Source organism: Equus przewalskii, chromosome 6 (genome assembly GCF_037783145.1).
Source record: "Equus przewalskii isolate Varuska chromosome 6, EquPr2, whole genome shotgun sequence".
Lineage (NCBI taxonomy): Eukaryota > Metazoa > Chordata > Mammalia > Perissodactyla > Equidae > Equus > Equus przewalskii.
Window position 1 is genome coordinate 71,587,773 of NC_091836.1, and position 27,537 is coordinate 71,615,309.

The following is a 27,537-nucleotide window of genomic DNA, read 5'->3' on the forward strand; positions in this document are numbered from 1 at the left end:
TGTTTTGTTTTGTTTTTTCTGAGCCTAATTCCTGGCCTCCAGAGCCAACCATCTCTTTGGCTGTATCCCTGGCCCAAAGCTGGCACCAGGGGCTGCTCCCCAAGTTCTCACTGACCATTTGAGCTGGAGTCCAGCAGCAAGGAGGGGTCCAGGGAATTCATGTGGTGGGGGAGGGCCCTGTCCTCTTTCTCTGGGGGGCCCTGACCTCGCCCTTTGCAGCTCTGGTAAGTGGGAGGGGGTGGGATGAGGGACATGTTGCTGAGGACTGTGCCTGACTGAAAGCCACACTCCAGGGGCAGCCCTCTTCTGGGGCTGTCTGTGGCCTCACCACACCAGGAGATGGGAGCTTTTTAGAATTTATTTGTTTGGTAAACAGCATAAAGAAGTCTCCAAGCTCTGGGTGTTGGCTTGTCAGTCCAGACAGGCACGCAGCACTGAGCTGTTCCTCCCCAGAGCCATTCTCAGTGCATGCCTGACAGCGCCTCACCCAGGAGCATCAAACTTCTCAAACCACACCCACCGTCCTGCCCCCGCCATGTGCTCCCGCCCTTCCCACTGCCCTTCACTGTTCTCAGGGCTGCTCTCGGGTGGGAGGAACTGGGCCTTTGGAGTTCAGAGACCATGATGTGAGCCCAGCCAGGGCTGCTGCGTACACTTGTGTACCTTGTGCCCCCAAACCCCTGGCAGATGAGGTTCTACTGTCCACTGTGTGCCCACAGGACTAAGTTCACCTAAAGGTGCCGTATGGGCTAGGGGGTCAAGGCCCTGCCATTACTCAGCGCTGTGAGCTTGGGAAAGTCGTGGCCTCCTCTTCAAGCCTGGCTTCCTCGCCTGTGAAATGGGGGTAATGGTGATTTTTGTTCTCCCAGCCAGCAGTGCTGTGTAATCCAGGAGACCTTGTCTAACACCAATTTTAAGTGAGTGTTCCATAAGCTCTGGGGGACCTGAGGAGACTGGCCTTTTGGGGCTTGGATGTGCCTCTCCTTCTCCCCTTCCACAACATTCAGCAAGGAGCACAATGCCTGACATATATGTATACACACATGTATGTATATACACATATATATGTATATAAGTGCTTAATAAATATTAGGCGCTCAATAAATATTTATTGAATGTAGGATGGTGCATCTGTACAGATTATGTTGGTGCTGTGGAGTTATCCTTAGTCGTAGTAGCTTGTCTCTCTCATTCTGAGGACTCTATATAGAGGGCAAAGTTCTATCTCCTCACTCAGAGCTGGGAATTCCCAGGTTAGGCAGGAGCCATACTCCCCTTCCCCCTCTGTCACCTCAGCTATCTTGTACATAGCCACTGTTGCAGCTAAAACCCTTGTGAAATTTGGACTACATCAATCAGAAGTGATGCTGTGCATAATAAGATCACGGTAGGTGGGTGTGTGCTCATGAAAGAACAAATGTGAGTTACCATTGTGGCTGATGCCCACCCAAACAGCACCCTAAACCCAAACCAAGGCTAGTACTTCCTGGATAACCTGCTTTCTGAACTTAAAGGTGGCCACCAATTGTCTAAGAGAGAAGACCAAAGCCAGATAATGGGTCTAGGATAAGTTGATGCCAACCTATGTTCTCTGAGGGTAGATGAACTGATGTATTTATGAGAGACCAGATAACAAAAGCCAGGGACAGCAGAATTTCCCTGAGAAGAAGCATATTCCCTTGAGAATATGCTATTATTGAGAGCCTCTCTTTGTCCCCTGAGAGATACTGGCTGCCCATTCACAGAGACATTGAATGGTAAAATGGGAATGAGCATGGGCAGTGCTGGAACCCACAGTTAGTGTGGGTGATGATGGAATAAACTTGGATATGACTGGAATAAATATAAAATTTGTCAATAAATATTTAAACTGGAAAGATGCCAGTTTGTTGATAACAAGACCCTGCATGTTTTAGCAATGTGTCCTCAGACAGAGAAGACAGGGTCTGCCTGTTGGCTGGGACTCTGCAGCAGCCTGTTTTCCTCTCATTAGTGTCTTCCTCTCTTCAGGTGCAAACAAGAGCATAAAACTATTGGCTGATAGACTGGCTTCCCAATTTTCTTCCACCTGACTTTTCAGCTGTAGCCTGGCCTCTTTGGAAGATGATCAATACCCTGAGAGCCCCCTGGTTCCTTTCAGATTTCCTGCTAATTTTTATAAAGGCTAACCCCTTCCACTCCCACCTCCCTACCCCCTACTCCTCCCCAAAACTACAACAACAACAAATCTGCAAGCATATGAGAAGAATCGCTTTAGGCTTTTAAGTAGAAGACTGGTTTCTCCCTAGGGACCACACCTGGCCTGCTGCCACGGTGAGTGAAGTGCTGTGCTCTGTGAGCTGACCTTGGATCACGTGGATGCTTCGGAAGGAGTAGTCAAGAGGGGGCTCCTGCACCGCAATGTTCATATAGTCCTGTTTGCTCATAGCTCAGGCCATCATTTGTCAGGTGTAAGCATGGGCCCTGGGAGTCCGGGTTCAGCCTGGGAGGACAGAGAAGGACTGGTGTTTCAGGCACAAGGGGCATTGGCCCTGAGGTTTCCCCACAGCCCTCCACTCCTGCCTTCTACCTCCACGTCTCCAGGCTTGCCTGGCTGCAGTTGTTCTGTTTTAAGATAGTAATCATGGTTCACTGCATTTGTAGGGCACTTCCTACTTCTCTGAGCACCTTGACATCCCTTAGAGCTCATGTGATGGTCATAACACCCGTTTCTGCTTTCCAGACAAGAAACGGAGACCCCAGGGTGAAAGCACTTGCCCAGAGTTAAGCCAATGAGTCAGCTGTGGACTGCAATCGTAGTCTTCTGAATCCTATTCTGAGGCCCCTTCTGCTACTCCACAGTAGTTACCATGGAGGCTGTCTTGGTACGTACCCTCTGGTGACATCAAGTGGGCCATTCTATTGCTTAATAAACCCCTGAGGGCCTGCACTGGATCTGGTGTCTGACAGCCCTTTGCAGTCTGACCCAGCTGGGGATTTGCTCAGCTTGTCTGTCAGCCCCATTATCTTTCCATCCAAAGACTACTTTCAGCCACATCCTGAATGTAGTCATATGTATATAAACACACATACACATAAAACCAGAGTCTATCTCACTCTCACTCACCTGTCACTGATGCCTGAAACTCCACCATTAGGGATTCATTCCTTTGGGTTCAGGGATTGTTCCCTGTTAAAATGGAAATACCCCCTGAGAGGGGTGAACACAATGTTATCAGTCATTTACAATGTGGTGTGAATTGTCATCAGATCCTTTCCAATTTGTTAGTTCAAGTAAAGCTGAGAATATTTCAAGAGACTGGGGAGAGCCATCAGAACACTACTCACCTGGGAAGAAGACGGCGGAAAACACTTTACTGAGGGGTTCTGTATATGACACATAAAAAACAAAAGACAAATAGACTGAGAGGTATGTGTCCCAGGCAGCCTCCCCTTTCTCATTCCATCCACTGCTGTCACCTTCTTTGCATTTACTACTTCACCTGCTTTCCAAACACACTCACAAAAGGGGATGATTTGTAAAATAGTGCTGTCCAACAGAAATATAATGAAAGTCACAAATGCAAGCCACAGATATTTTTTTCACACACATAAATTAAAATTGTCTAGTAGGCATAAAAAGAAAAGTAAAAAGAAACAGGTGAAGTTAATAATATGTTTTATTTAATATATCCAAAATACCATTCACCATGTAATCAATATTAAAAATTGAGATATTTTACACTTACAGCACATCCCAATTTGGACAAGCTACATGGCAAGTGCTCAATAGCCACATGTGACTAGAGGCTACCATACTGGACAGTGCAGATGTAGAACATGGAAACATGGAAGAGAAAGATTAGAAGCCAGATTAAAAGAAGAGAGAGATGTACAAGGGAATTAAGAAACTAAGCCTATTATTTAGTTCTGAAATTCCTGGCAGCCAAAGCAAAAAGGGAAACCTCAGGATATGTAGTTCTAATCATTTGATTCAAAGAAGCAAATTGTATGCAGAGACCATGGAATTCACAAATGTTCTTAAAATGGAATTTTTCTTAAAAATCATGGACCTGATAGCTTGTAATTCAGCTTTAGTACAGTTCAAGTAAATTCCTTTTTTGGTGACTTAACATATGCCAGGACAGAGTTTAACAGGTTTAGAGGAATGGAAAGTGAATGTCTTCTTATCAAAAAGCAGCAGTCTCAACTGAGCTTTGGAGAAGTGCTGGCTTGGGTCACTTCACAGCTGAATTCTCTGTCAAGTGCAGGACTGGCCTGGTGGGCATGGGCTGTTTAGGGAGATCTGAATCTTCTAGATATCAAATCTACAGACACAACAAAGAACACATTATCCTTTCGTACAAATAGAGGGACCTGGCTTGTGTTCTCACCTAGACAGAAGCCCATCCCACTTGAGTACCTACAACAGGTTTGATACCTGTCAACAAGATTGCGTACTTTTCTTAAAGTAAGTCCTGGGCTGGGACCCGAGTTCTGCACTACTGGACGTGAATTTTAGCTTAACATATTTAAGGGCAGATTTATATCATTAGTCTCCTTGGCCATCAGTGAACCTCAGTACAGTTCCTAAGAATTTCTGACTTTGTGTGGCAACAACTCCTGATGCAATTTTCTGGATGAGTTAGTATTAAAAATGGAGCCCCAAGTAGTTGGATAAATTTGCCATTTGGAAAGGATTGTTAGTCTTCTCCATTTAAACGTTAGCCCAGGCTGTGAGCTAGTACTGTGCCTTATTCATCATCTAACACAGAGCCTGGCTCACAACAGGCACTGAGGAAATGTTTGTAGGAGGAATGAATGAGAATCTGCCAAATACAAGAATTTCTGTTTTGGGAGTGTTGAAGCTAAGCTCTTCTTTCTAACAATTGGCTCCCAGGTTCAGCTGTTACAGTCCACACCTCATTCACAGTAAGATATCCAATTCAATTCTGCAAATATTTTTTGAGTGCCTGCTGCCCTGAGTCTGACCAGGAGGAATAAAGCCAAGATACAAATAATAGAGCCCTGTCTGTCATGAGCACAGAAAGGCCTGCTGGGTTTCTATTGATTGTGGCGAACTGGCCTGCATCCAGTTCTAAGAAACAGCTGCCTGCTTAGTGAATACTCTCATGTTTCAATACTCAGCTCTAGTGTACCTCTTTGATGAAGCCTTCCTCTCCAGATAAAATTGATCAATGTGTCCTGTTTTAGATGGATTCCCTTGATGATCCCTATTCATGGTCTCTCCTGTATCCATTCCTTGTTGCCCTATAACTTTGTACTTCCATCCACTCTAATGTTGGGCTCAGCCATGTGACTTGCTTTGGCCAAGGGGATGTTGGTAAATATGAAGCAAACAAAAGCTTAAAGAGCAGGCTTGCTCTCTTGCTCTTGGCCAGTGCCAAGAGAACATGGCTAGCCTGCTGAAGGGGTATGGGAAACACGTGCAGGTGAGAGAGACGTGAAAGAGAGCCAGTGATCCCAGCTGAGGCCATCCTAGACTAGCCTATAGCCAGCGTACCCCAAGTCAAGATCAGGAGAGTCATTCAACCCATAGATGACTGCAGACACACGTGTGAGCCTAGCCAAGACCAGAAGAAACATATGGCTGACTCAGAGACTTGGAAGCAATAATAAATGCTTATTGTTTTAAGCCACTATGTTTTTGAATGGTTTGTTATACAGCGATAGCTAACTGAGACAGGCCCCCACTATACTTTGAACAAAACTTTGTCACAGCCTGTTTCCTCATCTGTAAAATGGAGACAAACCTTATCTTGAGAGCTGCTGCAGGTCCTGCGGCAGGTGCTCAATAAATTGAAACAGTTGGACTTTCTACTCATTTCTTTACAACCTACTTCCTATTCCCTCCCTGTAAGCTTGAGGGCAGGGACAGACATCAGACTTCTCTCTCTCTTCCCACCATTACCCTGCACTGAGGCTCGCAAATAACGAGTATTCACTAAAGGCTTACTGGACAAGCAGATAAATGGAAAAATGAAAGAAGAAATGAAGGAATAAATAGTGTCATCAAGGTGTCACACAGTGAGCCTGACTGCTGGGGAGAACTGACAAAGCCCTGAGGTTGCCTTGCTCACGCCAGTGGCTGTGTTTTTGGAGTCAGTCTTTCCCAGCTGCTATTCTGCCTCACGACCAGAAGCTAGTCAGATCCCAGGGCCTTCCTCATCTGTCCAGAGTGACTGACTTGATAAATGACAAGGTTAGCAGCATACCTGCCTTGTTTTGGAATTTTTCTTTTCCAAATTGGAAATATCTTTTACTGTTCTTTTTAATTTTAGTTTAATTTAATAGCTGAATAAATTCAAACAACATAGAGAAGTACATCAAGTAGAAACTAAAAGTCTGAATCTCCATCTCACTCTCCAAGAAAAGTCATGATTAACAGTTTGGGAATATAACCTCCCAGATGCCATACGCAACAAAATTATGTCTATTTTTAAATAAACACATACTGTCTATTCTTTTGTAAATTTATTTTTTTCTTTTCAAATTGTTGTAGACTCTCTTATCCTTTTCAATAGCTGCAGAGTATTCCACAGAATTTGTGTGTATCTTACTTTAACTTTATTTACTTAATTTAATCAATCTCAAGTTGATGGAAATTTGTTTTCAGTTTTTGGAAATTACTAACAATCAGAATTTGATTTGTTGATAGCCTTTTCCTGCCCTCTGTCAGGTAAGTAGCAACATGATGGCACAGGAAGCTTTAAGAACGATCAGATAAGGAAATCTGATAGGAGATTCAATGGCCTGGCCTAGAAAGGGTTTCCATTTATGGGCTATGGGAGGAAGACAAATCAAAGAATGTCATGAAAAGTCTGCCACATAATCTAATATATTCTGGGAGGTTATATTCCCAGGTGCCAAAGGGAGGCCCAAGATTCAACCTGTCTCCTGCCCACCTCTCTACTCCCATCTCTTATCCTCGCCTCCAGTTCTGCAGTCCAGCCAAATGCAACTACTCAAAGTAAGTTCCCTGCACCTGCCTTTAGGCCTCTGCACATCCAGCTTTCTCTGCTTGGAATACAGAAACTCCTTTTGCCTTGCTAATTCCTACTTCACAACTCAGCTCAGGTTTCACCTTTTCTTAGGCCCAAATCTGGATGTGGAACTTCTCTTCTGGGCTCCCACACCACCCTATACTTACAGCCATGGTAGCACTCATGACACTAGGATTATCTGCTTACTATCTGTATGTCCATAAACTCCACCAGGGCAGGAACTGTTTTTCTCTCATAGCTGAATCCCTACAGTGGTGACAAGTAGCAGGTGCTTAACAAATACATAAAAACTTGCAACAGTGAATAATACTATAAAGGAGAGGGACATGAGGTTGCTATAATTGAGGGACTTGACCTGGTCTGAGCAGACCTGCAAAGACATTCCTAAAGAAGTGATTGAGAGAAATTGGAAGCATAAGTCCAAATTAACTATAGCAGGGGGAAAAGATGAACATTCCAGGCAGAAATAAGAGCATGGGCAAAGGCTCTTTGGTGAGAGGTTACCTAGAAAGTTTGAAGACCTTAAAGGTGGCCATATAACTGGAGGGGAGAAGGGGAGGGATATGTATGATTGGACTGGAGCCTGGAGAGGTGGGCAGGAGCCAGGCTGAGAGGTTGCTTGATGCTAAGAGCAATAGGAAGCCACAAGGTAAATTTTTAAATGGGGGTAGGGTGGGGGAAATGAACAATATCTAATTTGCATTTTGAAGGATTACTCTGGCTGCAGTATGCAAAATGGCTGGGAGGGAAGGTAGGAAAGACTAGAGAAAAGATATGTGGGAAGTAAAGCTGACAGGACTTTGTGATGGATGGGAAATGAAAGAGGTATTAAGGCTAATTCGGGTTTTTGGCTTCCTTAATGGTGAATAGAGATGAGAACACTGGAAGAGATCCAGCCTTGCAGTACATAGAGATTATCAGTTGCAGACAGGTTGAGTTTGGGTTGTCTTTGAGATATCCTGAATATGTTGAAGAGGCAATTGGCTGTATAGACCTGGAGCTTAGTGATGAGGGCTGGGCTGGAGATACACCCTTATGTACATCTGCATACAGGTGGTAACTGAAGTTGTGGATGTGGATGAGAATATGCAAGAAGAGAATAGAGAGTGAGGTGGGAAGTGGGCCCACGACCAAGCCTGGATAGTAAGTGGACCAATCAGGACCAGATAGAAGCCATCCAGAAGCCAGCTAACCATGGCAGCATCAGACATGGGTGCTGTGTTAGCCAGACTGTTTGTTTCCTGGTTAGTTGAGTTAAATCTGTTTGATTCTCACTGTCTTCAGGCTCTCTAGTTCCCTTTCTCCACTTAAACTTTCAAGGAAGGATCTGAAACCCATTCAGCCTGAAGTGAAGATAACCCAAATTAGGCCATACAGGTTTCTTCTCCCTGGGGCAATTTAACCTACTCCTTGGAACAAGTCCTTAAACTAGAGAGGCTTAGGCTCAAGCTAGAGACTTGGCTGGAAGTTGGCGAACTAGAGTCTACTCCTAGCTGTCACTGACTTGCTGTGTGGTCTTGGGCAAGTTGCTGCTCCTCTCTGGGTTTCAGTTTTCCAATCTGTGAAATGGGGATAAATATCCTTGAGTCACAAAGCTCAAAAGAGAGTTTGGATGTGAAAGCACTGGGTAAGTTACTAAATGTAATAGGTCTGTCATGAAGACGGTAAAAGGAATGAAGCTCTAATTGCAGAGCTTCCAGAAGCAGATCACGGAGGCGGTGTAGGGAGAAGAGGTCATTTAGGCACGGGATCCCAAATGCGTGTGTGTGGGAAGATCCTGCTTACTCTCTGAGAAGGCTCACCCTGGGGTCTTCCTGCCTGGAAGGAAAGGGGCAGTTCAAGCCCCATAAAGTTTGCTGCATCTCCAGTATTAGGGCCTGTGATGTACTCTAATGCTACTCCCATGTCTTGAAGAGGGTCTCAGCTTATCAGAGGAAAACCAACCCCAGGTCTGAGAGCGTTTCAGATCTCCCAGGGTGAGTCAGGGATTTGAGGCATTTGTATTAGGAGGCCCCATGTTGGTGATGGGGGAGATCCTAAAGCACCCCCAAATCTGTATGAGTATGTCTCTCAGCGCCCTTCCCTCCCCGTGCGCGTCTATCCCACATGGGTGTTGTGTCTAGTTCACCGTGAAAGGGGGTAAGGGGACGGGCGGGTCTCAGGTCCCCGAGAAAGGAAGTTCTTAGTCTTTCTGTGTGCCTTTTCCCTCTCCATAGACCTCTTGTCCCCTAGAAAGGGTTTCCTGTTTTCCTGCCCGACTCACCCGCAGCGGCTTCCCCTCCAGCCCAGGCGTCCCACTACCTCCGGGTTACTCAGCGCAACTCCATGGTAACTACCTTCGTCACCGTAAGCGTTGCCGCGATGCCTACCGGGAACTGTAGTTCGGCAGGGGCGGGGCCCCAAGGCCGCGGGAGGTGCTGGGATTTGTAGTTGTCTTTGGCCTCAAGTCGAGGCCGGGGTCCGGAAGTAGTGACACCCCTTCTCCCTTCTCGGTGGCCCTCACACTTCCTTTTCCAGGGTCCTCAAGCGTGCCCTTGCATTCGACACCCGCCGACAGGGGCCAATCAGAGGGCGGCGCGAGAGGGCGGGGCCAGAGTTTAAACTAATTGTGCGCTCTCAGCGCTGGCGCGAGCCCGCGACGAAAGGGACCCGGAGGTACCTTGAGGCGGAGCGGGAGCGCGCGGCCAGGTAACCGGCGCGGGGCCGCGGCTGGCGTTCGGCCTTGGCGCCTGCAGGGATGCCCAGGCCTAAAGGGGGTGCTGGAGAGGCAGGTGCTAGCGGAAGGCCTCCTTCATAGCCGAGTTCGACAGGGGAGAATCTGTCGGGGGTGAGCTGCGTGAGGAGACGGGCAAGTCCGAGGGGGAGGTGCCGGGCGTGCCTAGGGGGAAGATCTGTTTGGGGGCGTGTCTGTGGAATTAGGTCTGAGGGCGACCCGGGTCGGGGTGGGAGTAGTGCAGGTTCCTGAAAGGCTTGTCAGCGAGGGGTCCTGTGATGGGAAGAATTCGCCTCTTCTTGTTAACAATAGTGATAGTAGTAGTAAACATTTTCCGAGCACCAACTACCTTTCAGACACCCTGCCACACCCTTTACATGGATCATCTTTTTTATCTTCCTAACAACCTTATACTTTATTACAGATGGGGAATCAAGATTAAAATGTTGAACTTGGCCGAGGCTACATAGCTAGTGCGTGGTTGGTTTACACTGGCGTTTTTGAGGGTTCGGCCTGAATGAGGATGGGGGAAGGGGCTGGGTGGGGATGCGGGTTATCTTGGACGAGTCCGTTTATTTTGAGCCTTATTTTTCACATGTAAACAGCGAACTTAGCTGCCTTACCTACTTTCCTGGGGTTGTTGTGAGGGTCAAATCAGGAAAATCAAGGTGTTTCTTGCAAGCATCCTGGAGAGAACAGATTTATAAGTGATGTGACTGCGTGAAGGTTGTTGGTGGGAGAGAGCCGACCTGGGTTGATGCTGCCTACCCTGGGCGCCCTCTTTTGCTTACCCCTGAGGTAGGGCTTTTCCTCTGGTATTTAAGAGTGTCTGCATGTTTGTTTGCCCTTCTAGATAGGGACAATGTCTTTTGTCCCTGTATGATGCCCATGCAGGATATGAACCTGGCCATTCTTGCCTGCTTTGAAATGAATGAGCTTTCTTGGGTTGAAAGGAGATCGGAGCATTGCGCTCCCATCTTTATTTAGTCGCTTTTGAACCTCTGTGTTGTGCTATCCTCTTGCCTGGAATGGCACCCATTCCTGAAAATGTGATGTTTACTTGCTGTAATCCATGCTTCCCTTTCTCCGGTCTCTGTTGCCTGCTCCTGTGTTGCCCAAGTTCTGAATTGTCAAATGTGTTACTCTGTGGTGGGCAGAAACGTTTGATAGTCAGGCAGTGGGGGGCTCTCTACCTTGTGGAGATCTTTACTGCTGTGAATCCATGGGAACCTGGAGGGCACATTCATATCAGTAAGGTAGCTTTCAATCAGCAGGGATGAGTGTATGTGTTCCCTCCCTCTCTGTTCCTGTGTGGTATTTTCTCCTTTAGAGGAAGCAGCACATACTTCTCTGTTAAAGTTGCAAAGTACTCTTCTTGGCCCAAGGTCAAGCAAATGATGACTAATTGTAATACCTGAATCTTAATCTAAAACCGAAAGCCGTACTCCCCCCAAACTAGAAGATCTTACCCAAAAGCTCATACCAGAAAAATTTCTATTTAGAATATTCTTTTTTATCCATGGAATATGGAAGTGAGAAGAATGCCTTGGACTAAGACTGGGGTTCTAGAACTGTTAGGATGGGGGAAAGCCCTGCCACAGATGACTAAACAGCTCATCAGGGAATGTTTTGACAGCTCTGTCTAATTGATAAAACCCTATGGTCAGTAGTATGTTGGGGGTCACTTATTGTAGCCTCTTACTCAGTATGTGCTAAACATATCAAAAGGTGTTGTCCAGGGGCCGGCCCCGTGGCCGAGTGGTTAAGTTCTCGAGCTCTGCAGCCCAGGTTTTCCCTGGTTTGGATCCTGGGCACAGACATAGCACCGCTCATCAGGCCATGCTGAGGCAGCATCCCACATGCCACAACTACAAGGACCCACAACTAAAATATGCAACTATGTAGTGGGGGGGTTTGGGGAAAAGAAGGAAAAGTTAAAAAATAAAATCTTAAAAAAAAAAAAAAGGTGTTGTCCAGATGCAGATGAGTACTTCCAAGAATGAGACCACTCCCAAGGGAAGTCCATCTCAATGTTTAACAATTCTAATTAATAGTAATTATTGTTTTTTGCTATCAGTAATTATTTCATTTTACCCATATATGTTTACTGTTTGTTTTCTCACCGTTCTTTCTTGCATTTTTTTCCTTCCTTTTGTGTCCAATAGATGAATACATGCTTCAGATGTTTTTTTCAGTGAGAGTCTGTTAGTGGTAAACACTCTGTTGGAAAATATATTTCCTCCTCCGTCTTGATAGTTTAGCTGAGTACTAGGCTTCTAACTAATTTTTCTCAGCACTTTGAAAATGTTATTCCACTGAAATTCTGGCTTTTTGTTTTTACTCTTGAGAACTATACTTACAATCTGTTATTTCATTGTAGGTAACCTGCCTTTTTCTCTGATTGTTTTTAAGGTCCTCCTTTTTGTCATTTGTGTTCTGCAGTTTCATTACGTGATGTGGATTTAATTTTATCTTACTAGGGGCTTATAGTGATTCCTCAATCTGAGATTTCATAGCTTTCATCAGTTTTGTAAAAATTCCCAGTTATTACCTCTTTAAATAGTACCTCTCCCTGATCTCATATTTAACTTATGTTGGACCTTCTCATTCTGTCCTCCACATCTCCTATTCTCTCTTCCATGATTTCCATCTCTATCTTCCTATGTTACCTCTGGGTAATTAAATTATCTCCTACCATACTAATTTACTCTTCAGCTAGAACTAATTTACTTTTTTTCTCCTTGCACCTGAGCTAACACCTGTGGCCAATCTTCTTTTTTTTTCTTCTTCGTCTTCTCCCCAAAGCCCACTAGTACATAGTTGTATATTCTAGTTGTAGTCTTTCTGGTTGTGCTATGTGGAACACTGCCTCAGCATGGTCTGATGAGCGGTGCCGTGTCTGCACCCAGGATCCAAACCGGGGAAACCCTGGGCTGCTGCAGCGGAGTGTGTGAACTTAGCCACTCAACCAGGGCATGGGCCCCTATAATTTACTTTTTGAATTCTTATTTTTATTAGCTAATTTTTCATTTCTAGAAGTACTCTTTGGTTCGTTTTCAAATCTGCCTCTGTTTTTCATGGTATCTTGTTTTTGTCTCATGTTTTCAATTCGTCTTATGTCTATAATTTAAATAAACTTAACTCATGTTTTCAATTCATCTTATGTCTATAATAATTTTAAATAAACTTAACTTATAGTCTCTATCATATTGTTGAACTCTTTGAAGTTTTTAGGGGTATAATCCTGCCATTTGTTTTAACTGACTCTTGCTCATGATGAATTGTTTCCTCAAGTATTTTATAATTTTGGATTATGAGCTCGTATTTAAAGGAATATCATCTATGGTAATCTTATGTAGCTTGGGTTGAGGTCAGTTCTCCCAAGAGCAGTTTTGTGGGTTTTTTTAATCAACTTTGCTTAGGTATAATTTATGTACAATAAACTTTATTTAAAGTAAAAAGAGTTTTGACAGTTCTATATACCTATAAAAAGCTGCCACAATCAAGGTACAGAGCATTTCATCACTTCCAGGTTTCCTTGTGCCACTTTACAGTCCATCTTTCCCTTCACCTTGGCCCCAGGAACTGTTATAGATTAATTTGGGTTTTCTAGAATTTTACGTAAGTCAGATCATACAGTGTGTACTCTTGTGTCTGCTTTCTTTCAGGTAGCATGATGCATTTGAGATTTATCCATTTAGTTGCATATATCAGTAATTTGTTACTTTCTATTCCTAAGTAGTATTCCCTTGTGTGACTATATCATGCAGTTTTGTTTATCATTCACTGTTGATGGACGTTTGGATTGTTTCCAGTTTTTGGCTACTGTGAATAAAATTGCTGTGAGCATTTATGTATGAATCTTTGAGTGGATGGACATATAGTTTCTTTTCAGTGTGGAATGGCTGGATTTTATGGCAGGTGTATGTTTAACTTTTTAAGAAATTACCAGTTTTCCAAAGTGGTGGTACCGTTTTACGTTCCCATAGCAGTATATGAGAGCTCCAATTGCTTCATATTCTTACAGGCACTTGATATCGTTAGTCTTTTTCATTTTACCCATTCTCATGAAGGTGTAGTAGTATCTCATTGTGGTTTTAATTTGCATTTTCCTGATGACTGATGATATTAAACATTTTTTCATGTATTTATTGGTCATTCATATATCTCCTGGAGCAACTTTGTGCTTGCTTCTGTTGAGCACTCAAGGCTGTTCCCAACCTGGGACCAAAATGTCTTATTTTTCTCTACTTGTAGATTTCCAGGGCACAGGCTTAGTATAACTTTTAACTCCAAATCCACCTCTTGTTTTGAATTCCTAGGAGGTTTTTTCCTCTCACTTCACTAGGTGATCAAAGCAAACTTCCTTATTTGCCTGTGGACAGATATTTTTTCCTAGTCTATCTTTTAAGCGAGGGTCCCAGCCTTTATACAAGGATCTCAGTTGCTTTTTGTTGGCTCAAACTCTGTCTCTTGGACTATGAGAAGGTCATAAATTCCTTACGCTGCTGGGACAGTTATGCCATTAGTTCACTAATCCAGTTTTCAGCTTCTTTGTTTCTGTTTCCTGAGATTTCCCTTACTTTCTTGTGAGCTCAGTTTATCTATGTGTCATTTAGGATCCAATCAGGAAAACAGAAACCACACATAGGTATTTTAAAAGAGTGAACTCAGTAAAGGGAATTAGTTTAAACCCTTGTTGGAGGGCTGAAAAAACAAAAAGGGAATCTTTAAAAACCTTGATATAACGACTGCAGTAAGCAGCTGCCTCATCCAGGGCTGAAAAACAAAGGAAGGAAGATTGGGGTTATCAGAACCTAGAAATCTGGAGGGATCTGGAGGACCTGCACCCTGATTCTCTGAGGAGAGGGTGTTGCCTGGTGTGCTGGTTTCTCAGGAGCTCACAGGAGGGGCCTGGAGGAGCCAGCTTTGGTTGAGCCCTGCCCAGCTGGTGCTGGTGCCTCTGAGGGGGCACAATGAGGCTGGTCCTAGGAGTTTAGAAAGAAATGAGGAGGGGGCCGGCTCGGTGGCACAGCGGTTAAGCGCGCATGTTCCGCTTCTGCAGCCCGGGGTTTGCCGGCTCGGATCCCGGGTGTGGACATGGCACTGCTTGGCAAGCCATGCTGTGGTAGGCGTCCCACATATAAAGTAGAGGAAGATGAGCACGGATGTTAGCTCAGGGCCAGTCTTCCTCAGCAAAAAGAGGAGGATTGGTAGCAGTTAGCTCAGGGTTAATCTTCCTCAAAAAAAAAAAAAAGAAAGAAGTGAGGAGGAACCAACTGCTGTTGTCAAGGAACAGCAAGCCACAGGAAGGAGGAAGTCCTTTGGACCCTCCTCCTGTCTTCCGTGTTCCTTTTAGCACCCTCTATTGACACTGACAGAACCTAACAGGGAGCCAGCTGGCAAAGGTGAAATGGAGTTGGTGGAGTCCAAGCCCCAGCGTTACAGAACAGAGCATAACAGGGTAGGTGTGGAGCTGAGAGAGAGTAACTTAACTGGCACGGTCTAAAAGGATGTTTATATTTTTCTAAGCGTTTCCGGGCATATTTAGTGGGAAGATTTTTGGATTATCTGGTTCATGATATCAACAGTCAGTAATAGCAAGAGCTAATTTTCTTTTTTTTTTTTGGGCATGTACTGTGAGCCAGACACTGTTCTAAGCATTTTACATGAATTGCTTTCCAAACCTCTATGAGGTAAGTACTATTATTACTATTCCCTTTTTTTTTTTTTTGAGGAAGATTAGCCCTGAGCTAACATCTGCTGCCAATCTTCCTCTTTTTTTGCTGAGGAAGACTGGCCCTGAGCTAACATCCGTGGCCATCTTTTTCTACTTTATATATGGGACGCCTACCACAGTATGGCTTGACAAGCGGTGCCATGTCCGCACCCGGGATCTGAACCGGCGAATCCCGGGCTGCTGAATTGGAACGTGCGCACTTAACCACTGTGCCACCGGGCCGGGCCCATTACTATTCCCTTTAACAGGCAAGGAAATTGAGACCCCGATAAATTAAGTAATCTACCCAACACCATACCATTTGTAAGTGGTGGAGTTGGTGTTCTAATCCAGGCATTCTGGGTTCCATAACCCACATTCTTAACTTCTTTATTAAGCTGAAAGTGCTTCCCTCTGTCAAACCAAAATCTATCTTCCTATAACTTCCACTCACTAATTCTGGTTTTGTCTTCTTGCAGGGGGTCTCAAGTCTTTCTTCTCATCTGCATGACAAGCATGCGTGTATTTGTAAAAAGTTTTCATGTTCTCCCCAGCTAAACATCTGTACTTCTTGCCTCACATTTGCCGCGACCTAACTTTCAGACCCTTCACCATGGTTGTTGTCATTCTCCTTCTACGTGTACCCTGACTTAGCTTTTCAAAGGTGGGGCACAGAGTTGTCTGCCACTAATGCAACCTGAGCCTGCCTTGATGTTTTGAGTAGCTCTGTCGGATTCGTGGTTCACTGAAAGTGTGCTAGTAACAGGCTCTCCTCCACCTCCCACCTTAGGCAGCCTTTTTTTTTTTCAAGGCAACTTCTTTAATATGAAAGACTGTATCAGGTCTCTACCATCCCATGTTAGTTTGGTTGATTTCTTTTATTCTAAATGCAGGGCTTTCTATTAAGTCCTGTTAAATTGTGTCTTGTTATTCTTGGTAATATCAAACCTCTTAAGATCTTTTCGCCAGATCAAATCTAAAAACATTGTATTTTCTGTCCTTCACAATTTATAATTCCCAAGTTTGACAAGCCGGCCTTATATATTTTCATTCTGTGTTTGGTAAAGATGCTAAACGTGGTAGGTTTGAGAAGTAAGCTCTATGTTACATCATTGTAGATCTTATTCCAGTTGATGGAGGTTTTGGGGGAATAGTTTTAACTATTCCTTCTGCTAAATTAGGGGAGGAGCTATCTGGAAAGGGCAGTATCTTGGCTGTCAGTAAGGAGAAAAGAGAGTCAAGGTTAAGGGTTGGCCATTGGGCAATCAGTCACTTTAATAAGGGACCAATTGGCAGAAGTAAAATGATCTGGTGGCGTAGAAGGGAGAGAGGGCACATTGCACAGCGTGCTCCTGGGTTGAAGCCTCTGTTGGCAGCTGTTTCAGCTGCCCTTTCTGTCCTATTTAAAGGCAGTTTCTTCGAGGCCAGTGCAGAAATGCCAATGATTCAGCCTTGCAGATTTCTTCTGCCTTATTGCATTTGAGGACTGGTTTATCTGGTGAGGAGTAAAGACTGCGTATATTTCAGGCATATTTATTTGACCACTTGAGTGCCTTCCTGTGACTGGCCAGACACTTTTGTAGGCTATCAAGTTTTTGGTATCCTGTGGCAAGGTAGATGCCGTAGGACCCAAGCTCTTGGTCCTGTGTGTGGGTAGCAGCTGCATTCTGCCCTTAAATGGGCATTTGTCACGTGACTTCTGAATGGCCTCAGTGAGGGGTGAGATAATTCTGTGGTGTGACAATGTGAGTTTGAGGGAAACTTCTTGTTCCTTAAGAGTTTGCCACTGTGCGCCTCATGAACTGCTGCAAAGTGAACTCTATGTGGTTGCTGACCTCCAAAGCCCAGTTTCCTTAGGGAGTGAGCAAATACGAAATGAGTACCTATTATCTCTCTCACAGAGCTGAATATATAAAGAAGTGTATAGTATAGGATTTCCCTCCTCACCAACTGTGCAAACCTATAGATACTTTTCAAGCATAATGTAACAAATACTTACATATTTTTCACCTGGATTCACCAGTTGTTAACATTTTGCCACATTTGCTCTCCACCCTTTGTTTTCTGAACCTTTTGACTGTTAGCTGTGGACATTATGTTACTATATCTCCCAAATATCTCAGCATTTCCTAAAAAGAATGTTTTCTTGGGGCTGGCTCCGTGGCCGAGTGGTTAAGTTCGCACGCTCCGCTGCAGGCGGCCCAGTATTTCGTTGGTTCGAATCCTGGGCGTGGACATGGCATTGCTCATCAAACCACACTGAGGCAGCATCCCACATGCCACAACTAGAAGGACCCACAACGAAGAATTTACAACTATGTCCCGGGGGGCTTTGGGGAGAAAAAGGAAAAAAATTTTAAAAAAAGAATGTTTTCTTATATAACAATACAATTAACATTCAGAAGATTTAACATTGATTCAGTATATCCAGTATACAATTCTTGTTCAGATTTCTCAAATTTTCCCACTGATGTCTTTTATAGACATTTTTTCAAATGGGGATCCCTTCAAGGATCATTGATGCACTTAGTTGTCATGATTTTGTCATGTCCCTAGTCTGCTTTAACCTTGAACAGTTCTTTAGTCTCTTTTCATCTTGAATGCCTTTTTGTCTGTCATAGCATTGACATTCTTTAGAGATCAGCTTAGTCTTTTGCAGAATGTCTCTTAATTTGGATTTGTATGATTATTTCTTCTTGATTGGATTCAGGTTAAATATTTTTGGTAGAACTATATAGGTTAATACAGTAGTTTGATTAATGAAGCTAGAAGACCTATGGAAGATTATTCAATTTTGCATGACAGTATCTAATTTAGCACTTGCTTTTATTATCTAATCTGTAAGCCCAATAAGGAATTGAGAGAAGAGAGAACTCAGTAGGACCTGGAAGAACTAGGGCAGACTTTGGGAGGAAGACGGGATTCAGAGATGGACAGAATTGGAGGCAGTTGGAATATGGTTAGATAAGCCACTGTTTGGGCTTCCCATCCCACTGTTAGGGCTATACTATATCAAGAAAAGTGAATTTCCTCTTCAGAGTTTAGAGCTCTGTATCTTCCATGGTGATTATACTACTTTAGAAAGCCTGATAATTTACAACTCTTGCTTTGCCTTCAGACAGGCCTAGAGACTGTACCCAACATTTTGCCAGCTGCCTAACCTTGCGGAAGTTTCCTCACTTGCAAGCTAGAAAGGGTGTTAATAAATCTACAAAAGGTTATTGTGATGCTCATAGTGAAATATTGTATAAATATTTAAATTGCAATATTTGAATGCCTTTATGTGGGGGCAGAAACTCCCTAGTTCTGCCATATGCCCACTGGAGCATTTATTTCTATTACCTGCCTAACCCCTGAAGGGGTTTGAATTTATCACTGCTGGATAACTGAGGGCATGGAAATGAGAAAGGGCTTGGCTCATACAGAGAGAAGTGGGAAGACTGGCTTGATTAGTTCAGAGTGTACACTGTGGACTAGTGGGAAATAAAGTTGAATAAATGACTTGAGGCCATATAATGGAGGACTTGGAAAGTTAAGCCAAAGAATTCTGATATGATGCTTTAGGCTGAAGAAAACCCTGAAAGATTTTGAGCAGGAGAGACACACTTGGAAATGAGAGTGGTATGGAGCCTCCTGAGGAAGGACCTTTCCTGGTTTGGAGACTGGAATCCTAATAGGGCAGGGCCTTCCCACTGCTGACCAAAGGAGGGTGTGGTTTGGCAGTCTTGCCACAAGAGGCCAGAATTTCTGCCCCAGTGACTCTTCCTGTTTTGCCACTGACTCACCCCATTGACCTGTGCTGCGTGGCTTCCCTTCCAGTTGCTGTCTGATCTACAGAACACTGGGGCTGCCCAAGATGATGTGAGATGATGTGAGGCAACAGTGGGTGGGATGGGGGAATGAACAAGCATTCCTGTCCCTTTGCCCCTTCCCTGGGTAGAGGCTAATTCTAAGCTAGACTGCCAGGGATCGCTTTGTCCGAGCCTGAGGAAGCTGTCCACCAGGAGGTAAGTCAAGATGGGCCCTGCCCTCTCTTTCCTTTTTCATAGATCAACTTTTTCCTCAACAGGATCTTTCCTACTTTCTTTTTCTCTGATCCAGGTTCTTCAAAGTAACCTTACTTGAATTACTTCAATTACTTGAAGCAAAGAGGTTACTGCAGGAGATGGGCAGAAACATATGCTTCTAGCTGTGGGGGGGAGTGTCCAGAGGTTTTCACTGACCCCTGCTGTGAGGTAGATTACCCAGAACTCTTGTGAGCCAGACACTGAACAATGGCTCATACCCAAAGAGGGGGCTGCAGAGAGGTCCTGGTCTTAAGCCATCACTTCTCAGTGTCTGGGTTTCAGAACCATTCTTGGTTATGCCTTAGTGTCCCAAGTTATCGCCCTTCCTCTTTGAAAGATAGCAGTGAGGAACAGGGCAGGGGGAGGTGTATGAGTGAGGAAATGTTTTGTGGCTTATGCTGGGAGTCAGGGTGGCTAGGTTTCTCATCTTGACTATTGCTAACCAGTTGTGTGACCAGGGACAAATTGCCTAACCTCAGTGGACTGGAGTTTTCTCACATGTGAAAATGAGCAGTTTGGATTATATATTCTGAATGATTTCTTATAGCGCCAAAATTTCTGATTACATAGTGTGTGATTGTAAAGTAATATAATAGTTTATTTTTAACACGTGACAGATATTGTACATATCTTGTCTCCTTCATTTTAATTGTGGGACAATTACAATATTTGTAAGTTTGTCCCCCTCAAAGTAATTGTGTTCTCAGCCTATACATTTATTCTGGTGATGCTGCCAGTGCTCAGAATATTTTTGGCTTCTGGCCAACCTTTTTAATATCTTCAGAAGTAGCGAATCTTCACTCTTGCTTGGTGGATTCAATTTTTGGAAACAGCCAGAAGATACTGTGAGCCAAAGAGTCAAGCAAGGCAGTACCTTTTTTGGTGAAGAATGAGGTGTGACTATAAAACAGTAAGACTTAATTTTTGTGTATGTCTCACATGGAGTAGACTTTAAAGGCAGTTCCAGAGGAGTGTTTTGTTAATGTTTTGAGCAATGGTAATATTGTTAGAATAAACAAATAGCTTTCTAAGGAGACTATTTTGATTACAGTTTTCATTTGATTTAGTAAGATTGAAAATACTTGTTTTAAAAAGTGTCACTTCCTTTATTCATCTGTTGCCAATCTTCCTTTTTTTTTCCTTGAAGATTAGCCCTGAGCTAACATCTGTGCCAATCTTCCTCTACTTTGCTTGTGGGTCGCTGCCACAGCATGGCTGATGAGTGGTGTTGGTCCATGCCCAGGATCTGAACCTGTGAACCGTGGGCTGCTGAGGTGGAGCAGGCTGAATTTAACCACTACGCCATGAGGCCAGCCCCTGTCATTTCATTTATATTCGCTGCAGATTCTTGCTTCTAGGTCAAGATAACTAGACAGTAGAGAAAATTAGCCTTTCTCCTGATAGTTCGCCTAAGTCACAAATGTGTTGAGGGCCAAAAAGGGTTGGAACATGTAGCTGTAGGACATTATAGCTGAGGAGACATTGAAGTCCCATCTCCAGAAGATTCACAGCCACAGGTTCTTCAGGCTACAGCAGCCACTGTTCACCAGCATGCCAGAGTCCATCAGGATGATTCCTGGGTGTTGTGGCTGAAGTAGATGGTTTGGTAGCTCCGATCTTTTGTAGGAGAAATGATAGATCATCACTTCATTGACTTTTTTTCTGTCAGCAGTTGTGGGTTTGAGAAAGGGTAGGGATGGGCAGGAGGGTGGGGAGGGGAGTCAAAGCAGAGGGGCTATCTTGAATGCATTTAAATTAGGCTGATTTTAGTACCTTGGAATCTGTTACTGGAAATGGTGGTCTGGTTGATCACCTGTCGGTAAAGTAAGGTGTTAAGCAGCCTAGTCAAGCAGTTCTGTCACTAAGTCACTATGTGATCATTTGCAATTCTCTTTCTTACTCTAGGCCTTGTTTCCCTCGTTTTTATATTGAATGAGTTAGACACTAGAAGTTCTAAATCTGAAAACAGGTAGACCTAAGGAAGTTTGAGGTGGGGGAAGTATCTATTTGTTCTGAGCTGCTTAACTATTAGAGTAGGGGTAGAAGTGGAATTTCTTTTTAGCCCTAAATTATAGTGACTTTATTCTCTACTTGCGGTCACAGCTGAGTGATCAAACATGAAGTAGCTATATAATGAGAAGCAGGCACTGGGAACTTTCTCCTGAGAAACAATCGCAGGACATGCCCGTCCTGAGAGAAGTCACTCCTTGGGAGGATCTATTGTTTGAAAGAGGTGGGGGTGAATTTCATCAAAATGGACAGCGTGGATATTGTGATTTAGAAGATTTAGAGACTTTGTTCCCTGCTGTTGTTAATTTCAAGCTTTTCTTTAAAGGGATTCTCTTAATGATTGGTGCAGTAGGATTCGTTTAGAGAAAAAGCCCCATGTAACCACAATTAAAAGTTAAATGCCCAAGAGCAGAGCCAGTTGCTGGAGAGACAAAGTGACCTACATAATCAGTTGCTTTTCAATACTTAGATCCTACAGTGACCCCAAGGAGAGAATAGACTGCTTGGTGAGCTCACTAGGCACTAGGCTGGGAGATTTGGGCTCCAAACAGAGGAGGAGGTAAGCTGTAGAATCCACACCTCTTAATCTCCCTATTTCTCCTTTCCCTTAGTGCCCTTTAGTTTTAATTAGGATTGTGTAAATATACTCAGTTCGCCAGTCCCCTTAAAGTGGCAGGCCCATGACATTTTCTCTTGGTCACTCATGCTAAGTATGTGACTTTAAATTAGAGGGATTCTCCTCTTTGACAGTTTGGCTTCATTGGCTGCCTCACTGAAAAGAATTCACTAGGTTAGGGCCAGTTGGCTGTCATTCAGTCAGGCAGCATAATTTACTATCTACTGTGTGTAAGCACTGTACTGCAATGGAGCTGATAGGTGAATAAGATGGTTTCTGCTCTCCAGGAGCTTAGTCAAGTGAAATATGTATGCAGCTAATATTGACCCAAGGAGGAATGAAGTAAAGTATATAGAGGAATAAGCAATATGGGAGCATATAGACGAAAGAAAAGTTGTTCCTGAATTGGGGGGAACAGGGAAAGCTTCTGAAGGGAGAAGGCATTTGAGCCAGGTTATAAAGGGTGAATAGGAGTTCAGTAGGTTTAGAAGAAAGGGCACTTTGGAGGAGGTCACAGCATGGACAAAGGCACAAAGCCTGGAAAATGCCTGGCATGTTGGGAAAAAGTGTTCCCGAGGTAGGAGATATTTTAGAGGAATGAACTGGAGGTGAGGCTGGAAAAGAAGTTTGACAGTTGGATTTTAAAGAACCGTAAGTGTCATGCTAAGGGATTTGCATTTTATTCTGCATAGAGTTAGCTGCTGAATTTTTTTAAACATTTTTTAAAAATTGCTTTTACTCCCCAAATCCCCCCAGTACATAGTTGTATATTTTAGTTGTGGGTCCTTCTAGTTGTGGCATGTGGGATGCCTCCTCAACATGGCCTGATGAGTGGTGCCATGTCCGCGCTCAGGATCGTAACTGGCAAAACCCTGGGCCGCCGAAGTGGAGCGTGCAAACTTACCCACTTGGCCACGGGGCCAGCCCCTGCTGAATGTTTTTGATGTAAGGAATAACATGACCCAATCCATTTTAGTTAGATCTTAGTCTGTTTTTTTAAGTGTGAAGTCTTAGATTTCAGGGTTGGAGAAGGTGGGGGTCCTGGTTCTTAGAGTTTGTCAGGCATCTCATGTTTGGGTGCTTGATTCCTCAGTTGTATTTACTAAAGCAACTCCAAAAGCGAGAAGGCAGGGAGTGGTCAGCAGTGTCCCTTTAGACTGAGCTTCCCAACCCCCAAAAGATGAAGGTTTTCTCAAGCATATACATTATGCACAGTCTTCTTGCTAGTAGGTTGCTTACTACTGTTAATGCTTTGATGATAAAATTTCTCAAAAGGGGTGGACTTTTGATTATATAGTGGAACCCAAAAATATTGTTTTGAACCTGATTAAAAAATAGTATGTATGGCACTGGTCCTGTGGCTGAGTGGTTAAAGTTCTGCGCACTCTGCCTCGTTGGCCTGGGTTCACAGGTTTGGATCCCGGGCACAGACTTGCACCACTCATCAGCCGTGCTGTGGGGCATCCCACGTACAAAATGGAGGAAGATTGGCACAGATGTTAGCTCAGGGCTAATCTTACTCACGCGAAAAAGGAAGAGCACTGAGGTCAGCCCCGTGGCCAAGTGGTTAAGTTTGCACTCTGCTTTGGCAGCCCAGGATTCACAGTTCAGATCCTGGATGTGGACTTATGCACCACTCATCAGGCCACGCTGTGGCAGCATCCCACATAGAGGAACTAGAATGACCTACAACTAGGATATACAATTATGTACTGGGGCTTTGGGGAGAGAAAGAAAGGGAAAAAAAAGAGGAAGATTGGCAACAGATGTTAGCTCAAGGTGACTCTTTCTCACCAAAAAGAAAAAAAGTAGTGTATATTTATTGTAGGAAATATGAAAAATATAGAAAAGTTTAAAGAAGAAAACTAAAATCATCCATAACCCCACCATCTAGAGAAACTCAAACTCACTTATTCCCATTTTAATACTTCCTTTTAATATTTTGTTCCTATGCATATTTCTCTTTTGCATAGTCCAGATCATACATTATCTGCAATTTTATATTCTGCTTTCTTCCTGTTTACCATTGTTTTCATTGTATAAATTCACATTTACTTATAATGTTACTGAAACTCTTTATAAATATTTCTAATAGCTGCATAATACTTTCTCATATAGAGTTTTTATAGTGCTTTCAGTTTTTTCTATTTTAAACCATACTGTAATACTTTTATATAAATTATAAAAGTGATATATATAGCAAATAAGTCCCCTGTTCTTTACCCTTCATCCTAATCCTACTCTGCAGAGGTAACCATTATTTATTAATTATTTACTAATAGTTTTAATTATTTATTATTAGTTTCTGGTGTGTTTTACGTGAACATTATTGCGCATAAGTTTTTGTCAATATTTTTGGTTATTTTCTTGTGATATATGTCTGCAAGTGGATTACTGGGTCAAACAATGTGAAATTAATTTTTTTCCTGATTGTGTGTCATGATACAGTTTAGAAAACTGAAAAATGATGTTTAAAGGGAGAAAGTAAAAATGACCCATAATTCCACAACTCAGAAATAAACATTATTTGGTATATTTCCTTATAAATATACAAACACATATTCACACTCACAAGTATGCAAGAGTGTGTGTATGTATGATAACACACACACACATATATATGTAGTTTAAAAAATAAATTGAGGTCATACCATACTAAAGTGATTTTTTTCAAATGTTTTTTTCTGTTTCTTTTTTTTGAGGGAGATTGGCCCTGAACTAACAACCTTGCCCATCTTCTTCTACTTTATATGTGGAATACCTGCGACAGCATGGCTTGATAATCGGTGCATAGCCGCACCCAGGATCCAAACCTGCGAACCCCAGGCCCCTGAAGCCGAGCGTGTGAGCTTAACTGCTATGCCACGAGGCTGGCCCAAATACTAAAGTTTTTTTTTAATAGATTTTTTTTTTTTTAGGATTGGCACCTGACCTAACATCTGTTGCTGATCTTTTATTTTCCGTTCTTCTTCTTCTCCCCAAAGCTCCCCCAGTACATAGTTGTATATTCTAGTTGTAGATTCTTCTGGTTGTGCTGTGTGGACACTGCCTCAGCATGGTCTGATGAGGGGTGCCATGTCCACGCCCAGGATCTGAACTGGCAAAACCCTGGGCCACCAAAGCGGAGCACGTGAACTTAACCACTCAGCCATGGGGTCGGCCCTCTAAATACTGAAGTTTTACATCCTGCTTTTTAAACTCAACAACATTTTTTTGAGTATTTCCCCATATCATTAAAATTATTTAAAATATTTTTAATGACTGCCTAAGATTTCATCATATGGATGTATTATAATGTATTTGAGTCATTCTTAGATGTTTAGTTTTTCTCCAGTTTTTCATAATGATAAATAATTCTACTATTAATATATATTTTTAGGCCATTCAGTTCCTGTATGATCATACAATTTTTGTGTTTTTGTGTCTGGCTTATTTCACTTAGCGTAATGTTTGAATATGAACTTGTTTTTTAGGTTCTTGATATGTATTGCCAAATTTCTTTCCAGAGAACCACTAAAAGAATGCCTGCTGAGGGCCGGCTGGGTAGCACAGCCGTTAAGGGCGCATGTTCCACTTCGGTGGCCCGGGGTTGGCCGGTTCAGATCCTGGGTGCGGACATGGCATCACTTGGTACGCTATGCTGTGGTAGGTGTCCCACATATAAAGTAGAGGAAGATGGGCATGGATGTTAGCTCAGGGCCAGTCTTCCTCAGCAAAAAGAGGAGGATTGGCAGGAGTTAGCTCAGGGTTAATCTTCCTCAAAAAAAGGAAGGAAGGAAGGAAGGAAGGAAGAATGCCTGCTTACTTGAATGAGAAAATGCAGCATTCTTTCTTTGATCATTAATTTGTCATTCATAATACTAGATAAAGTTAACTTGCTTGGAGAGTATGCCAGCTTTTTTTTGCCATTATTATATAAAATCAAAATTTCGGAGAGGATGGAAGGAGAAAGTAGGGGGGTCACTGATATGAAGCCCTGTTTGCTAAAATGACCTTTGGAAATTAAAGGAAAAGGAAACAAGTTACCCTCAATTTTCCGCTTATAAAATAGGGATGATGGCACCTTCTCCTTCTGCCCTACAGAAACTGAATGGCCTGAAAATCCATGGCCTGGATCTTCAGAAGGGTAGGGTCTAGAGGGGAGAATCAACCTTCCTTTCCCACAAAGGTCAGGGCTCTAGCTCTTAGCAGTTGGCTGGACATGCTGGAAATGTTCGGCTGCTTCCTAGTGAATCTCCTCTCTACAAGCTAAAGGGAAGGAGAGACACCTTGTGTGTGTGTGTGTGTTTAGCAGCAGACATAGTGGGGCTTGCTTTGATTTCATATCATCATTGTAGTGTGTGAGTGGGAGCTATATTGCTTGTCAAAGTCTCTGAAGAACATTAGGAACTAGATCTGTTTCCCATTAGTTGAAATTAAAGAGACAAGGACGATGAAGAACAGCACCTAGGAAACCCTTTAGGGTAGTGTCCCAACTCAGAAGTAGAGGGATGTCTTTTGACTTCATTTGAATGTTTTGGGCTTTTTTCTTCAATATTATATACTAGACCTATACGACATATAAATTTATTTAAAGATGAGCCGCACTGTCTAATATAGCCACACTCTAGTCAATTAGACAATTATTTTCCATTAAGAAACTTTTCTTTAGGTGTTAAATGTGAATTACTGTTTTATTTAGACCCAGGTAGCAAATATTTTAAGCTTTGCAGGCCATATAATCTCAACTACTCACCTCTGCCATTAGTAAACAAAATGCAGGCCATAGTTTGTTGACCACCACATAGCAGGAAATACATTAGGTAGTCAGAAGGTCTAGTATTGATGGGAAGTCGTTCAAAAACTTAGCTTTGACATTTGCTACTTACTAGCTGTGTCACCTTAGCCTCTCTGAGTCCTCATGTTTAAAATCAAAGTGGTAATACTTTCCATAAAAAAATAAGAATGACCAATTACATATATGGATAGATGTTTAACTTTTCTGGAAGTCAGGATAACATAAATTAAAACAATAATATATTGTTTTCTATCCTTTATGTTGGCAAAATAAAAAAATAATATCTATTGTTGGAAGGGTGTAGAAACAGGAATTTTTATGTTCTGTTGGTGGGACTATAAATTGGTATACCTTTTTGGATGGTAATTTGGGAGCACCTATCAACGTTTAACGTGCACAACTTTAGCAATTCCAATTGTTGGTATATATCCTAAAGAAATACTAGTTTGTATGTAAGAAGAGGTGTGTACCAGTATTATTGATGCAGCAGTCTTTGTCATGACAGAAAACACTGAACAACCTAAATGTCCAGACATAGCAAAATGGGAAAATAAAGTTGTGGCACAACCTCACTGTGGCATTTTTTCTCAAGCTTTTAAAAGTATGAGGAATCTATTATATACTGATGTGG

The 27,537-nt window shown here is 43.0% G+C and overlaps 2 protein-coding genes across 38 annotated transcripts in view; one reads left to right on the top strand and one right to left on the bottom strand.

The window, feature by feature from the left end:
• The window catches only part of LRRC51 (leucine rich repeat containing 51), a 19,230-nt gene extending 9,365 nt beyond the window's left edge, over nucleotides 1-9,865 (bottom strand). For 3 of the 15 annotated variants that reach the window (XM_070626043.1, XM_070626039.1, XM_070626029.1), the window contains exons 1-3: nucleotides 9,268-9,393; nucleotides 3,107-3,190; nucleotides 2,345-2,482 (exon numbers count right to left, since the gene is read on the bottom strand). In XM_070626043.1, the coding sequence (XP_070482144.1) occupies nucleotides 2,345-2,426 (82 nt within the window). In that variant the 5' untranslated portion in view covers nucleotides 2,427-2,482; nucleotides 3,107-3,190; nucleotides 9,268-9,393. Of the gene's footprint in view, nucleotides 1-2,344; nucleotides 2,483-3,106; nucleotides 3,191-9,267 lie in introns of all 15 variants that reach the window. The other 12 variants (XM_070626037.1, XM_070626032.1, XM_070626036.1 and 9 more) reach the window with 11 other exon arrangements.
• The window catches only part of NUMA1 (nuclear mitotic apparatus protein 1), a 68,554-nt gene continuing 50,447 nt past the window's right edge, over nucleotides 9,431-27,537 (top strand). For 6 of the 23 annotated variants that reach the window (XM_070625968.1, XM_070625977.1, XM_070626002.1 and 3 more), the window contains exon 1: nucleotides 9,659-9,831. The gene's annotated coding sequence lies outside the window, so the exon portion shown is untranslated. Of the gene's footprint in view, nucleotides 9,832-15,001; nucleotides 15,182-19,190; nucleotides 19,444-27,537 lie in introns of those variants that run through there. The other 17 variants (XM_070625961.1, XM_070625970.1, XM_070625998.1 and 14 more) reach the window with 9 other exon arrangements.